This window comes from Leptonychotes weddellii, chromosome 4 (genome assembly GCF_054177405.1).
Source record: "Leptonychotes weddellii isolate Sample4059 chromosome 4, ASM5417740v2, whole genome shotgun sequence".
Classification (NCBI taxonomy): Eukaryota; Metazoa; Chordata; class Mammalia; order Carnivora; family Phocidae; genus Leptonychotes; species Leptonychotes weddellii.
In genome coordinates this window covers 44,443,908-44,459,681 of record NC_138372.1, presented here as the reverse complement: position 1 = coordinate 44,459,681, position 15,774 = coordinate 44,443,908, and the positions used below count along the sequence as shown (strand labels likewise).

General features: G+C 38.7%; 1 protein-coding gene across 1 annotated transcript in view; it reads right to left on the bottom strand.

Moving 5' to 3' along the window:
- Positions 1-4,740: 4,740 nt before the first annotated feature.
- The window catches only part of HOOK1 (hook microtubule tethering protein 1), a 64,706-nt gene continuing 53,672 nt past the window's right edge, over positions 4,741-15,774 (bottom strand). Inside the window, exons 19-22 of the mRNA XM_081818503.1 lie at positions 15,280-15,380; positions 12,143-12,244; positions 10,699-10,767; positions 4,741-8,262 (exon numbers count right to left, since the gene is read on the bottom strand). Coding sequence (XP_081674629.1) covers positions 8,092-8,262; positions 10,699-10,767; positions 12,143-12,244; positions 15,280-15,380 — 443 coding nt within the window. The 3' untranslated portion in view covers positions 4,741-8,091. The remainder of the gene's footprint in view (positions 8,263-10,698; positions 10,768-12,142; positions 12,245-15,279; positions 15,381-15,774) is intronic.

Sequence of the window (15,774 nt, the reverse complement as noted above, 5' to 3'; positions counted from 1 at the left end):
GTATAGAGTCCAAATTATTGACCAGAACCCAAGCAGGATGCACCTGTTTTCTTGGGACCTTAGGGTTGTTGGCCTCTTGTTTTCCCAGCCTGTCTTCTGCGGGAGGGGTCTGCCGCGCTGTTATTCAGGCAACCCTGTTTGGGCGGAGTTGCCCTGCGCCCCTGTGGCGGGGGATGGGCTCAGTGGGAATCAGTCTTTGGGGCTTTTCTTCTCTGGCGGCTTTCCCTGGTGGCTTTCCGCGTCTCTTCCAGGAGTCAGAGCAGAAGAGACCGTTTCCAACCCTCTGCCTCAGAGCAGAGAGCCCGCAGTCTGTTCTTCAGTGAGCTCTCCAGGCCACACCGTCTCCGTTTCTGTCCGTGCTGCTATAAACTGCAGCGGCCTGAGTTGTGCACCCCTCCACAGCGCTCCCAGTCCTGCCTCCAGGTCGGGGCACGTCTCTGCCCTTTGTGCTTCTAAAACCACCAGCCGCTCCCTGTTCATATGCATGTGACTCCGCCACTTGGGGTTTCCACCCCGGGGGTTGCAGTTCACAGGTGCAACCCCGGCACACCGGGTTTCCGTCTTGGAGGCTGCAGTTCGCGTGCGCGCGACCGTCGCTCCGGTTTCTGTCCCAGGGGGCTGCAGTTCGGGTGCGCGCGACCCCGGCGGTCTGGTCCTCCACCCCGGGGGCTGCCCTAAAGTCCTTTCCCGATGCTACCGGTCTGCGAGTCTGTGCCCCATCCCCAGAGCGCGAGGCTGTCACTCACCGGCAGTGTAGGATCCCCACGTCCAGGCACCCTCCCGCTGCCGTTTATCCTCCGATATCTGCCGGCAGAATCACGGCTCCCTGCTTCAAACCTCAAAACCAACTGCCTGCGATATTCTGTTTGTAGAGATCCAGATCTTCTTACATCTCAGGCTGGTTTCGTGGGTGCTCAGAGTGGTCTGGTAGATATCCAGCTCAATTCCGGGGACCAGTGGAAATAGGGTCCCCTACTCCTCCGCCATCTTCCCCCCACCCCCCAGATTTTCCTCTTTCTTCATTTTCCTTGACATTCTATGTTGGTTTCTGCACATTAGATAAAACACCCACCTCTTCCAGTCTTCACAGACTGGCCTCATATAGGAGATGAGCCTCACAAATCAGCTTGGCCAGAGATTCTGAATGCCTCTCAAACCTGTGTGCTTGTCCAAGCTGCCATCTTTGCTTTTAGTGGCCCCCAAGAGAACAGAGTATGCCAAGTCCTGTCAGTGCCTCAAGAAAGGTGAGATAAAAGCCAGTTCCTCACATAGCAGCTAGAAAAGTTTGGAGCACTAGGTGTGTGGTCCAATTCCTTCTCTCCTCAGGGAGAAGCTGGGAACAGGAGGTTATCACTCATTTGTTCTACACTGAGCTGGGGAGTGGAGTTGTGGCTAATTCCTGCTCCCTCATTTAGACCACACACTCTTTGAAATGGCTGTTTTGTTTTCGGTTGCCCCCAGGGTCCTAGCAAGTGCGGGGGTCCTGCTAGCTCTCACAGATAGCTGGGTTAGAAGCCAGTCCCTTGGGTAGCAGCTGAAAAGGCTGGGTGGAGGGAGGTTAGGTGTGAAGTTGAACTCCTTCTGGGGAGAAGCTGGGGACTTGGTTTTATTGCTGTATCATGCTGGATATAGGAGCTGTGTGAAGTGCCCATACACCTGTTCAAAAATCCCAAAAGATTAGTCATTACCTGTGCAGTCAGCTCCCAGAAACAGGCAAGTTAGAAGCCAAATTATCAGGCAGCAATTGGAAAAGTCAGGGCAGTAGTATACAGTCCCCCTTCCAGAGAGATGCTGGATTTTATTGCAGAATGAGCTGAGATGAGGAGTCATAACAAGAGCCTGCAGGGCCATTCAAAACTGTTGCCTTCTCTATAGACCCAAAGGGACTAGTGAAGGCTGCCCCTTGTCAACTCCTAGAGACAAGAAAGTTAGAAATTAGACCATCAGGCAACAGCTGGAAAAGTCAGGGTAGTAGATGTATAGTTCAACTCCTTCCAGGGAGAAGCTGAAATCTTGGTTTTTTCACTGGAGTGAGCCAGGGGGAGAAGCTCCAGGAAGTGCTCACAAGCCTACTCAAGCTCCAGAGGACTGGTAATTGCCTACCCCATCAGCTTCTACATGCAGGCTAGTTAGTGGGCAAATCCTCAGGCAGCAGGGCAAGTTAGAGTGCTAGATGTGCAGTTAAGCCCCTCCAAGGAGAAACTCAGAGCTGAGCTTTATTGCCTGTCACTCAGCACTGAGCCAGGGGAAGAGCCCCAGGAAGTGTTTGTGCACCCGTTTAAAACCATATCCTTGTAACTGGAGGGGATTATGCTAAGTGAAATAAGTCAATCAGAGAAAGACAATTATATGGTTTCATCACTCATATGTGGAACATAAGAAATAGCGCAGAGTATCATAGGGGGAGGGAGGGAAAACTGAAGGGGAAGATATCAGAGAGGGAGACAAACCACGAGGGACTCTGGACTCTGGGAAACAAACTGAGGGTTGTGGAAGGGGGGATGGGTGGGGGGATAGGGTAACTGGGTGATGGGCATTAAGGAGGACACATGATGTGATGAACACTGGGTATTATACACAACTAATGAATCACTGAACACTACATCAAAAACTAATGATGAATTATATGTTGGTTAAATTGAAATAAATACAAAATAAAAAAAAATAATAAAACCACATGCTTATTCTTTGAAGTCCTAGGAGATTAGCAAATACCAGGCCCCATCAGCTCCCAGAGATGGCTTAGTTAGAACCTCGTTCTTCAGGTAGCAGCCGTAAAAGTTGGGATGCTGAATGTATGGTCCAAACCTTTCCTCCCCAGGGAGAAACTGTTTGCTGGGGGCAGGGTTTATGGTGAGAGTATGTTTCAGCTTTTCCTACCTGTTTCAATGTGGTTATTTCCTTAGTCACCTAGTATGCACAAGTCTCTCACAATAGTTTTTCTGGATTTCTCTCAGAGGTATGGATCCATGTGTGGCAGTTTATTCACTGAGTCCATGGATGGAGCATTTCTTAATTTCTTGTCTATTCAGATGCTCCTTCAGTGCACTTCCCTTATCTCTTCAGAGCGTCTTGAGACTGGACTTCTAAAGAAAACGTTCTGTGCATCATCAGCAAGTCTAGTTCAGCTAGTACATACATATTGACTGTGTAGAAGATACCGTGCCAAGTACTGTGGGGGAAACAGAGATGAACCAGATATGGTCAATGGTCTCAGATATGTCCCAATGTAGTGGGACAGACATTTCAGGGAAAAAAAAAGTAGATCACATTAAGGTCACAAAGACAGAGTTGGAAATTTTCAGAACAATAGCTCTCATCTTGTTTGAGGAACCCTGGAAAGATTTATGGAAGACGGAAATATTTGAGCTGAAGCAAGAGGCAAGACATCTAAATTGCAGCTTTTACTACTTACCGATAGCAAGGTGCTGCAGCCCAGGTGACAAGGGAGTGGAGTGCTTCGCCATCGAAACCATAGCCAGCTTAAGAATCCAACTGCAGCTCTATCCCTGAGCATGTCATTGTGTACAGGAAGAGGTCTGAAAGTTTTACTTCACTACATTTCTGTGATCACAAATCACCTGAAACTTCAGAGATGCAGAATGTATACATTCAACCTACGCATCTAAAACAGAGCTGACCAATTCAATTTTCTGTGACGATTGAAATTTCCTTACTTGCACTGTCCAATACTGTAGCCACCAGGCATGTGTGGCTGTGAGGGAATAAAATCTAATTAAAATTTATGTTTCAATACCCACTGTGGCTAGCAGCCACCATATTGGTCAGTGCAGGTCAAGAACCTTTGGTTACTCTTAGTGAACTAATCACAAAATTATGTGATGATGTTGGGCCAGCATTTATTGCTAAGTTCAGAAAGTTAGATTTATAGAAGCATGTTGTTTTGGGATAACGGGATCAATCTAAAGGAAGATGGGATTTCACTTTTTTCTCCATTTTTGCATATCTGGCACATGAACTTCATTCATGTCATAAAACAAGTGTTTACTGAGCATCCCTTAACAGCAACAGAATTAAACCTTTCCAAGACATGTTCCAAGAATGTGGAACACCTGCATTTTCCTAAAAATTTCACAACTCATTTTAACAAACATGTAGAGATTAGGAAATAAGTAGGATGCTGGGGAAAAAAAAATAAAGTAGCTTTTAAAAAAATTGCTTAAGAGAAATTTGGGCTGGAAGTGACAGCTGATATGACTCAATGGCAGCATCAGAGATCCAAGTGCCTTGTTCCTTGTTGTTCCACTGTCCCTGAGGGTTGCCCCTCACTACTATTCACATCTTTTTGGCCAGAATCTAGTTAAATGGCCTCACCTAGTTACAATGGAGTCTGGGAAATAGTTATTCTCCCTCCCCCACCCCTCCATCATTGGATGGCAAATGTAACAAACTAAAAATATGGCATTCTGTTACTAAAGAAAGGGAGAATGGTTGTGGAGAGATAAGTAGCAATCTCTGCCAAAGAAAACCCAGAAATATTCTGGATTTCATGATAATGCAAAATGTCTAGATTACAGTGATGAAACCAGAGACATAAAAGGGAACACCAGCAAATCACTTTTATACATCTTCTTATTCACCAAAAAATTCAAATGAAAAACAAAATTAGAAGAATTAAATTAATGCAATTATTTTTCTTTAACAAACTAAATATTTGAAGTCCTTTATTTAAAGCAGCAAATAAACGTGCAGTCGTACCCACTAAAAAATCCACTGTAATTGTCAGACACAGAAATCAGGAAGTTTATTTAAAACCTTTCACAACTATTATATTGTTATTGGACAATCATTTATTTAAAATAATATCCTAAATACTTACAAAAATAAATCAAGTATTGCTTCTATTTTTCAAGTGTCAAAGTCTTTGCCATAGAAAATAGAAAGAACCTTTTATAAACTAAATGTAACATTTAAGATACATCAAGTTAGTAAGTGCACACTATTTTCTGTAATGGTGGTGCTTTACAAATTTCCAAACTACTTCTTTGCAATGTACAGGTTCACAATAGGCATGTATGCATACACCCATACACACACATTTTTTACATAGGAATGTTTCTCATTAAATATGCATACGGAGAACCTAACACAGTACTGCGGCCTAAAAGCCACCCCCACAGAGCCAAATGTGCCAAAATACAGAAAGAGGTGTAGATGTAGAAGCATTATCTAACATTCAAATTAGCAATCCAGTTACCAAAGATGATGACATTTTAATGAAGGATATCAGTTTAATGTTTCTAGATAAGACATTAATTCTTAATCTATACTAAATCATCAGTTCAATAGCCTTACTCATTGAAAAAATAGAATGAACTTCAAATATTTCTCAATACATTAAGTGATCATTGTCATTTGTATACACACTTTTTATTTTAAAAAGAGGAATATTAACCTTAGAGCAAATGCTCAAAATTAAGGATCATTTCCAAATTGGTCTGTAGTTTAATCTTTTATCACTGGGACATTCAATTCCTTATCAAACAGAGAAATGCTGGATTTCTCTTCCCTGGCATATGCACTCAAGCCTCACAACACAGACATGTATAAATCATGGTTCGTGATGAATATTTATAATGCTGCACCACCCACAGGGTGTCAATCTCACTACATTAACCAGATGTGGAAAAGAATCTCACTTCTGATCAGTTCCTGAATTTCTGTACGGTTAATCACAATAATACAGAACTTTACATTACTCTTGTATAAATACTTCTATATTGAGCATCTTAAATTCTAATTATCAACTAGAAAAGTGATAAATCACAAAATTCGTTTTTTTCTCTATTAAAAAAAAGAATCTAGCCTTCTGTCCTAATTCAGAAATTGCATGAATTATTTAGAAATTCCAAATATAATTGAAAATTTATGAGCAATTGACTGTGAAAATACTAATTTATTGAAATTGATGTTTTACAATAAATTCCAATAAAAGGAAGCTTGAAGAGCTTGTAAAATCTCAATTATAAGCAAGTAGTAAACACCAAAGGAGCAGATGTCTTACACTGACCAAAATATACCAAAATGCCATAGTATCTGGAAAATTTTAATTAGCATGCTAAAATATTTTCAAAGGGCTATTTCATTTCACTAAAAGTTGCAGGCAAGCAGACTCTAAGAATATACAAAAATGCAAACCAACAATATAATTGCACCAATAAAAAAACATCAAAATCTAAGAGGTAGTCAACAGAAGTAACCCTGATGCGACAACACATCCTGGGAGCTGCTCCCTAAATCTTAAGAGACCTAACTGCAGTAGGAAGTTCTTGTACTGTCAATGATTAGAAAAAATGTATTGGTAGAGAATCTACAAACCAAGTGTTTAAATGAATAATACTGTAAATGGAACAATACTCATATATGCAAAGAAAGGCTGACAATATCCAGACCAGGGTCTATAGCCTGCAGGCCAAATCTGTCCTACTGTCAGTTTTTGTAAATAAAACTGTATTGAAACCCAATAACATCCATTTTGCTCATATACATTGTTTATGGTTGCTGCTCTCACACCTATAGCAGAGTCCAGTACTTAGGACAGATCATATGGCTCAAAAAGCCTATAATATTTACTAAAATATTTACCATCTCTCTCTTTACAAAAAGTTTGCTGACCCCTGGTCCAGACATCCACTGAGAGGGATGCAGTTGTTGAACGGCTGGAAAGATTAACAATGAACGTCACAACATAAGGTATTCAACTCTAAGGAATGCAAACTGCTCTTTATGTCACAATTCAATTCCGTTTCATATCTGAAACAGTTCTAACATTTTTCTACTTTTTATTTTTGTCGTCAAATATCAAAGAGTATTTCCAAGTTACTATAAAAAGGTTTAGCAGAGCACTGTCCAATAGAACTTTCTGCAATGATGGACTTTTCTTATATCTGCACTTTCCAGTACTGTAGCCACCAGCCACACACGGCTATCAAGCATCTGGAAATGCGTGACTGGATGTGACCAAGGAACTGAATTTTTCATCTTAATTTTATAGAAATTGCCACACATGGCTTGTGGCTACAATACTGGACAGCAGAGATTTAACTCAACTAAAGTTCTAAAGTGTGACTCTTAAAAATGGCCAAAAAAATTATAAAATAACACCTCTGAAAAGAAGAGGTTTGGACAGAAGTGGACTGAAGACCATAAACTGAGTCCCGGACAGATTCCTTAATTCGTAAACAAAAGTCAAACGGATTCCAGACTGTTTCCTCACTGCACCATCTCCTTGCAGTGCAAGGAAAAAACTATTATAGTATGTTTTTCAGCAAAAGCCCTGATAATCTTATGCTTAAAAGCAATAATTACAATCATCATATTAAAACAGGTATAGACATTTCACACAAATTATATTTTTTGCCTTGCTTCCCACCAGAAAAATCACCTTTTATAAAAGTCAGTTCATTCCATACCATTAGCATGTCAACCATGCTGCACAGAAGCCCTTGTTTATAAGAGGTTCATTGAAGAACTATGAAGTCTCCTGAATCTGCAAAATCTCCAATTAGTCACTTTTACTATGGCAGAAGTCACTGCAATGGTCCAATCTTCCAAATGTTATATCTTCCATTACATGATAGAACAGACCCATCTGATGACAGATTTGACGGTAGAGGTAAAACCTTATACATATATAAAGTCAAAAAATATAGCTCTTGTATAGTTCTCCATGTACCTACCTCAAGACTATTTTTATATGGACCGAAACAATAAAACAAATATATATTTTTAAATTACTTATTACTGATCATACATTGTAAATTAACCAAGTTACTGGTACCACTGAAGACATTAAACTAAAATATACCAAGTCAATATGAACTTATAACACTCTCAGAAGACAAATGTTTGAGATGTGTGCCTAATTACATCTTCTACTCAAATGTGCTCCCTTTGAGAAATAGCTAATTTTGTATTTTGTTTCCAAAGCCAGCTGACAAAATTAATTTTATGCATACTGATTTTTAAATAGCTGACATCCACCATCATAAATTTCTTTTTTAACCTGGCAGTTAACTGAAGGATACAAACTATTTTAAGGGCACTTCTGTTTATGTTTTCTTTTGTAGTTTAATCGGGTGTTGTAGCAGGAACTTTGACAGAGAGATTTCTTCTGGTGCTGGTGATGTGCCGCTGCTGCGCTAAGAAAGACCGGGCGGGGGTACACGCAGCAGCGTCTTTGCCAGTGCCACCGCCACTCACGAGTCTGGACTCCATCCCCAGTTTCTGGAATGCCAGACTCTGAACAAAAATAAGCAAACAAATAACAAGACTACTTAGAGTCTGTAAAATGCTTTTCACATTTACTAAGTCACTTAATCCCCCAAATTCTATAAAGCTGTTGTTTTCCTCATTTTATAGAGAAAGGAAAGGGTTCAGAAGCGAATTAATCTGTACACCATCATGTTAGCAAGGAAGAGGAAACAAAGGCATAAAATCCAGTTTCTCTATTTTAACCTATCGAATTTGAAATCATTAAAAACATTCTAAACTTCAGCTTAATTATAACAATAAAAAAAGGTTCCAAAGTAAATCTTTGTGTTTGGGCCTTCACTCTACCCACTATGAGCATACATAGCACAAGAGAAAAACTCAGATCAACGGTTCTCAAATGTGGTCCCCAAATTATCATTTGCACCACTGGGAATTCATTAAAAATGCAAATTCTACCTTGTAGACTCTAGCCAGACCTACTAAATCAGAAGTTTTGCAGACGAGTCCAACAACTTGTGTTCTAACAGGTCTTCTGATGCATGCATCACAGTTTACATTCACTATCGTCTATCTACATACTGATTGATACATGACCAATTACTGTGGTTGTGGATGGTGGGTTTCGTAGTAAGAGAAATCATTACTTTTTCTCACTAGACCACATAACAGAATTTTACTAAGCTTAGAATCATGAGTAACTAATATAATACATAAAATATAGTAAATGCTCAAAAGACATGGGTGGTGTGGGGTGGGAGGGATGTGGTTGTGGGGTGATAGACATTGGGGAGGGTATGTGCTATGGTGAGCACTGTGAATTGTGTAAGACTGTTGAATCACAGACCTGTACCTCTGAAACAAATAAAACATTGTATGTTTAAAAAAAAAAAGAAGAAGATAGCAGGAGGGAAAGAATGAAGGGGGGAAAATCAGAGGGGGAGACGAACCATGAGAGACTATGGACTCTGAGAAACAAACTGAGGGTTCTAGAAGGGAGGGGGGTGGGAGGATGGGTTAGCCTGGTGATGGGTATATTAAGGAAGGCACGTACTGCATGGAGCACTGGGTGTTATAGGCAAACAATGAATCATGGAACACTACATCAAAAACTAATGATGTAATGTATGGTGATTAACGTAACATAATAATAAAATAAAGAAAAAAACAAAAACAAAAAACCCCAAATCCTTTAAAAAAAAAAGACACGGGTAGAAAATGAATAAATAATGTGTTATTTGGCTCTAATATCTTTAATAATTTATGTATCAAGAGGCTACAGAGGAACAAAGAGAATAATGTTCCCAGTCTTAACTAGGATGACTGAGTCATGAGGGAAGGTTCCGGGAACACTTCACCTCTAATTTCCTTCATGGCCTTGCTAAATTAAGCCAGATTTTACCAAATAGAGAAGGGAAGAAAAGAGCACAGAAAAAAGTACAGTGACATAGAAGAGCAGGCATGTTTGAAGCAGGGCACCCAGTTCTATGTGGTGAAGCACAGGGTCCACACATGGACAGAGTCCATAAAGTGATATTCTCTCATACTAAATAAGCAGCAGCTAAAGTAGATAATGGCTGTGTTACTCTCTCTGTGAATTAAAATAATCCAAAGAACCATATATATCACGAAATGCTTGAAAACATCTTACTGAGAGTAAGGATGACAAAATAAACTACACTTCAAATAATTTTATACTACTCTCTCCTTGTTAAGACAGACAATACTGAAGAGTATTCCTGATTTTATTTTATTTTTTTAAGATTTTATTTATTTATTTGACAGAGAGAGACACAATGAGAGAGGGAACACAAGCAGGGGGAGTGGGAGAGGGAGAAGCAGGCTTGCCGCGGAGCAGGGAGCCCGATGCGGGGCTCGATCCCAGGACCCTGGGATCATGACCTGAGCCGAAGGCAGACGCTTAACGACTGTGCCACCCAGGTGCCCTGAATATTCCTGATTTTAAAAAAACAGTGAAAGACACACTTAGAGGCTTTATGGGATGTTAAAATAAATGTTGAGTACTAGAAGCACTTAATTTTGCATTGCACAGATATTCCTACTTCTACAGAAACACCTATGAAGCTCAAATTAAGTCTTTTCACTCAAGACAATTTTTGAAATATTTATGAACTGTTGTATGTGTGCTTCATGTGTATCAACTAAGGTTGATGAGTCACAAAATCAATTTACTTATTTTGAGAAGATCAAAATCAACCAAAAACATTAAATTAAAATATACAATTTTAAGTATGACCAAAGTTAAAAAAAAAAAAAAAAGAGAGAGAGAGACTATGACAGGAGATACCTGAGTACAATGCACACAGTCAGGGTAACTTCTGTTCAGTTACATATGTAAACATGTACAGGTACTGATTTGTGGTATAAAATGTATTTCCTCCTATGGTTCATGGTCAAAATGTTTGATAAGTACAACATCCAATCACTGGCTGAATGTCAACTCACCTTATTGTACCAGGCAGAAACAATGAGTTTTTCTTCATAATCACGGAATTTTGCTACCTTACATTCACTCTGGAAAAAGATACAAGGACTATCAAGATCCCAGAAATAAACCGAAACTACCAAAAATGGAATCATTTTTTCACTGTGCTCAGAGAATTCTAAAAAATGCACTGTGTGGCATAAAGCAGTCAAAATCTGAGCAGAATCATGGAGAATGCATGCACAATGCCTTTAAGAAAGAATAAGACCATGACTAGTAAATATTTATTTCAAAAATTTTACTGAGAAATGTTCAATAAAACAACAAACATGAAACTGGTGATTCTCATGCTACTGTCCCCTACATCTAGAGAAGAATGTAACAACTGGCTTAGATGACAAAACAGAGCTGCACCTATGGAGGAGTCAAAACTAAGGAGAAAGAGGATATAGTAGAACATATCCCAGAAAATCCTTTAAAATCTCTATAAAGCTTAACACAAATTTTTCCCTCTTAATTCTTGGTGATCTGTCTACTAGATTGCCTGTGGCCATATTTGCACACTACCCTCGACATCTATTTAATTCCTCGAATATAGCAAATTTTGTAATTTCACTGAGCACCAGATACAGTTGATTCATTATAAACTAAACTATTTGAATGTTCCTACAGCAAGATGCTCATGTGCCTCCCTCATATCTTGTATGCTTTTTGTATCATGAGCATCTCGATATAATATATATGATATAAAACACTTTGCAAAGGAAACCAGAACATGTCCAATCTATGAACATACAATTCCAGAGTGACATAATTAACCCAAGTAGTAAAAATGATATCATTAGCACAAAAATAACTTCTAAAATTTGAAGACTCAGCTAGTTAATGAGGTGTCATCACTAACATAGCTGTGCATGATTAGTAACCAATACTGCCATTTTAGTGCAAGCGCTTACTGGATTCTGTGAGCACTTTCTTCCCCCCAGGAATTGCAACTAAGGAGCTTTACTTAGGTTCAAGTGAGGAACAGGAGAAGAGAAAGAAAATCTGGTTAACTGAGTACGGTACCTTTTTTAAAAGGTGAGTTTGGTTTCTTCCTTCCTTTCCCTCTTTCTTTCTTTCTTTTTTTCTTTCATATTTTCTGAATGAACTCTAATCCACATAATTTTAAAAGGAGCTAATATTATAGCAGAACTCTTTTAGACACTAAGGGATATCCACATGATTGGCTGTTATGGGGAAGAGAGATACAAAGCAGCAGAGTACATACACTCGCAGAGGCCAATCTCATGGGCTAGCGAGACTCTGTAATAAACACCGAGTGCTAAAACATGACATCTCTAACTTCTGACCTCAACCAACCTCTTGTGAGACTTGATCATTTACGGCAGATATATGACAGCAATTAATCACGAGGGTTACACAGGATAATTAAAAGGAGATGTGTGAATATGAAAATTTTACCTCCAGAATCTCAATTCTTCTCTCTTTTTCTGCCAACTGCTTTCTAAGTAGCATTATTTCAGCTGATGCTGGATTTAATTTGGGATCTAAAGTTTTTATTACCTGTTTAAAGAAAAAAAATATTTTACATCTACTTTATTTTATCAAGTATTGAAATATAATAACATTGTCTATAGCATCTCTGTAAATAAAGTGGAAAATTATCCAGGAAGTAAAATTATCCAGGTACTAACTATGGCTTATTTGGCAATTAAATTTGAATAACAAAAATAGCATTCTATAAAGGTACAATGGTATCAAACTTCAGTACAAAAATGGAAAGATCCCTCTCCCAAAATAAAATTTCCTTTCCTACAGGTTTGGTACTCAGACAGTAATTTAGTCTTATTAAGCTTTGAGCACTAAGGTCTTGAAATAACACTTTTCGGGGCGCCTGGGTGGCTCAGTCGTTAAGCGTCTGCCTTCGGCTCAGGTCATGATCCCACGGTCCTGGGATCGAGCCCCGCATCGGGCTCCCTGCTCCACGGGAAGCCTGCTTCTCTCTCTCTCCCACTCCCCCTGCTGTGTTCCCTCTCTCGCTGTGTCTCTCTCTGTCAAATAAATAAATAAAATCTTTAAAAAAAAAAAAAAGAAATAACACTTTTCATATTTATATGATGAGTATTTTTTTAAATTAAAATGAATTTGATAATTACATGGGAACTTACTGATTATACAAAGTAAGTAACAAAAAATTCATAGCAACAATCTTTTTACTACCATTATCTAGTTAAATGTAATTCAATATATGAGATCAATATAATAGAAACTGGTGATTTTATCTGCAAACCAGAGGGTGGCTCAATCACATTTATGGAAATTACTAACATTTAGGTAAAAGATATTCAATCAGAATGTTGTTCAGAGACTCCAGCAAACTATGTAGCCAGCAGAATAACAAGAAATTAACTCAGAAATATCAGGTGTATGTCAGGAACAAAAACAAATTTCCAATAATAAGATCATCTGTATGATGTAATTACAAATCTATTAACAAAGATTTTAAATTATTTAAAGAGGAAGATTTCACCTATATTTATAGAGGTAAAGGAAAAAGACTAAAAGGTAATATGCTAAACATTCCTGCAGTTCGTTCAGAACAATTTGCTGAGTGCCGAATATGGCAGGCACTTGGTGGGGGCACGTGGGGATACAGGAGACTCAGTGCCTGCCCTCACAGAGTTCACATTATAAAAGCAGAGTTTAAATCATAATTTAATTACAAAGACACATCATAATTAGTTACCTCTAGGTGATAAAAAGTATGGTTGTGACTTTTCACTATTTTCTGAATTTTCTATCATGGACATTATGTTACTATAATTAACTCTCCCTCCAAATAACATAAAGGTAAAAAAATGAAATCATATTTATTATACAAGCAATTGTTTTTTTAAATGATACTGCTCAATGATGACAAGAATATGGTATTCATTGTCAGTGCTTTGTCTATTTAGTTGTAATCCTTTTAGAATATCATTTAGAAATAAGTATCAAGCATCTTAAAATTTTCTTATCCTTTGACCTAGAACTTCCATTTGACCCATTAACCTAGGAACAAGGCTAAGATAATAAACCAAAATAAGGGGCAAGCTTTCTGTATAAATATGTTGCCTATAGTCTTATTTCTAGAAGCAAGAAGAAAAAAGAAATGGAAATGAACTATTTCCAACAACAGGATGATGATGACTAAGTCAATTATGATATACCCCACTCAACTGAGTATCATACAGCCATTCTTTTATTTTGCAAAGTCTGCTCCATAAGTGTCTGTCTTGTTTACTGCTGTATTCCCAGTGCTTAGTATAACAGGTGCTCAATAAGTATTAAATTACATTTATATAACATGAGGAAATTATTTTAACTTTTAAAATGTGTTTTAACTTTTAAAATCATATGTGCTATGATCATACAAACTGTGTGTGTGTGTGTGTGTGTGTGTGTGTGTGTGTGTGTGTGTGTGGTCTGTATTGTGGTCAGCAATCACGGAGACAATATACATTGAAAAAAATGCTCTGGTAAGAAAATACACCGAAAAGTTAATAGCAGTTATCTCTGAGAACCCTTCTATGTTTTATGTTTTCTACTAAGAGCATTTATACCTTTGTATACTTTTGTAGTTGAGAGAAACTGGACTGTGGCAGAGACTGATTGCCTTTGTTTACCAGGGTTCTCTAGAAGCTGCGTGCCTGAGTTGCCCATTGAAATGAGGGTGAAAGTGGTTCATGGCTCCCAGGCTGCCCCATCACAAATCTCCTCCAGTGCAGTCTAGGCTGGCCTCCCTTGTCTACCGGCCGGACTATCTCGAGTGAGCTTGGGAAGGCCACGTTCAAGAAGGCAAAGCCTCTGTCGTCAGCTGGGGGCTCTGGCAGATTGCATGGAACAGAGCCCCTCCCCCACTGAAAGATGGGCTTCCTGTGATCAAGAAGTAACTTCTACCTTTTAAGCCCTGAGATCATGAGGTTTATCTGTTGCTGCAGGTACTATTTACAACTTAATAAATATAAAACTTAAACATAAAAAGAACAGACATATTAGCAGCATTTTTAAGCTTCATCATATAATCCTTTTATTCAATAACTAGAAAAAAGTATATTAACATTCTCTAAGAGAGAATACTTATAATTAATTAGGAAAATATGCAGTATTCATGGAAATAAAAGATTTTATTAGAATAGTACTTACAGATATTTAAGTTTGAAATAAGGAAAAAAAAATTAGTCTGGTAAACATCAGAATAGTGCCTAACTGTCTAATCTAGACTGAAGGCTAAAACAATTTTAAACAAGTTTGAAGAGCTAAATTTTCACAAAAGGCAAATGTTCACTTTAAGAGCTAAAGGTTCCATACTTCCTAACAGTCATCTCCCCTAATGAGGTCACTCCAGTCCCCGCTGAAAACTGTCCCAATAAAGCCCTGTGTTTGTTTTACCTGATGCTCATGAGTGAGAGTGAGAGAGCATGAAAACTGGCCTGCAAGGCAGGGAAGAGGGAGCAAAGTGACGTGTCACAGAGAGAGGAGGAACAGTCCCACAGGCGGAACTGGCTTAATAAGAACCTGAGTCAGAAGAGTTGGGCTCCAAAAGATCAGTCACTCACATTTCTTGCTTTCTCCAAGTACATTTTATATCTCTCCTCCATCGCTTTCATATCTTCATCTTTCTTCTGAAGAGCAGCTTCAAGTTCATTGATCTTTTGTGCTATTATTGAAAAGGAAATGAAACATGACCAATTTAAAATACTCCCTCTTCACACAAGAACTGTACTTATTATATTTTTTTCTAAAGACTGATGAGAGAACTTAAAAGAGTAACGTTTATTTCTTCTTTGTAATGAATTCTTATCTAAAACTTTTGAACTATAACCAATACATCCTCGATCATTTCATATTATTCTTTTTTTTTTTTTTAAAGATTTTATTTATTTATTTGAGACAGAATGAGAGAGAGAGAGAGAGAGCACATGAGAGGGGGGAGGGTCAGAGGGAGAAGCAGGCTCCCTGCCGAGCAGGGAGCCCGATGCGGGACTCGATCCAGGGACTCCAGGATCATGACCTGAGCCGAAGGCAGTCGCTTAACCAACTGAGCCACCCAG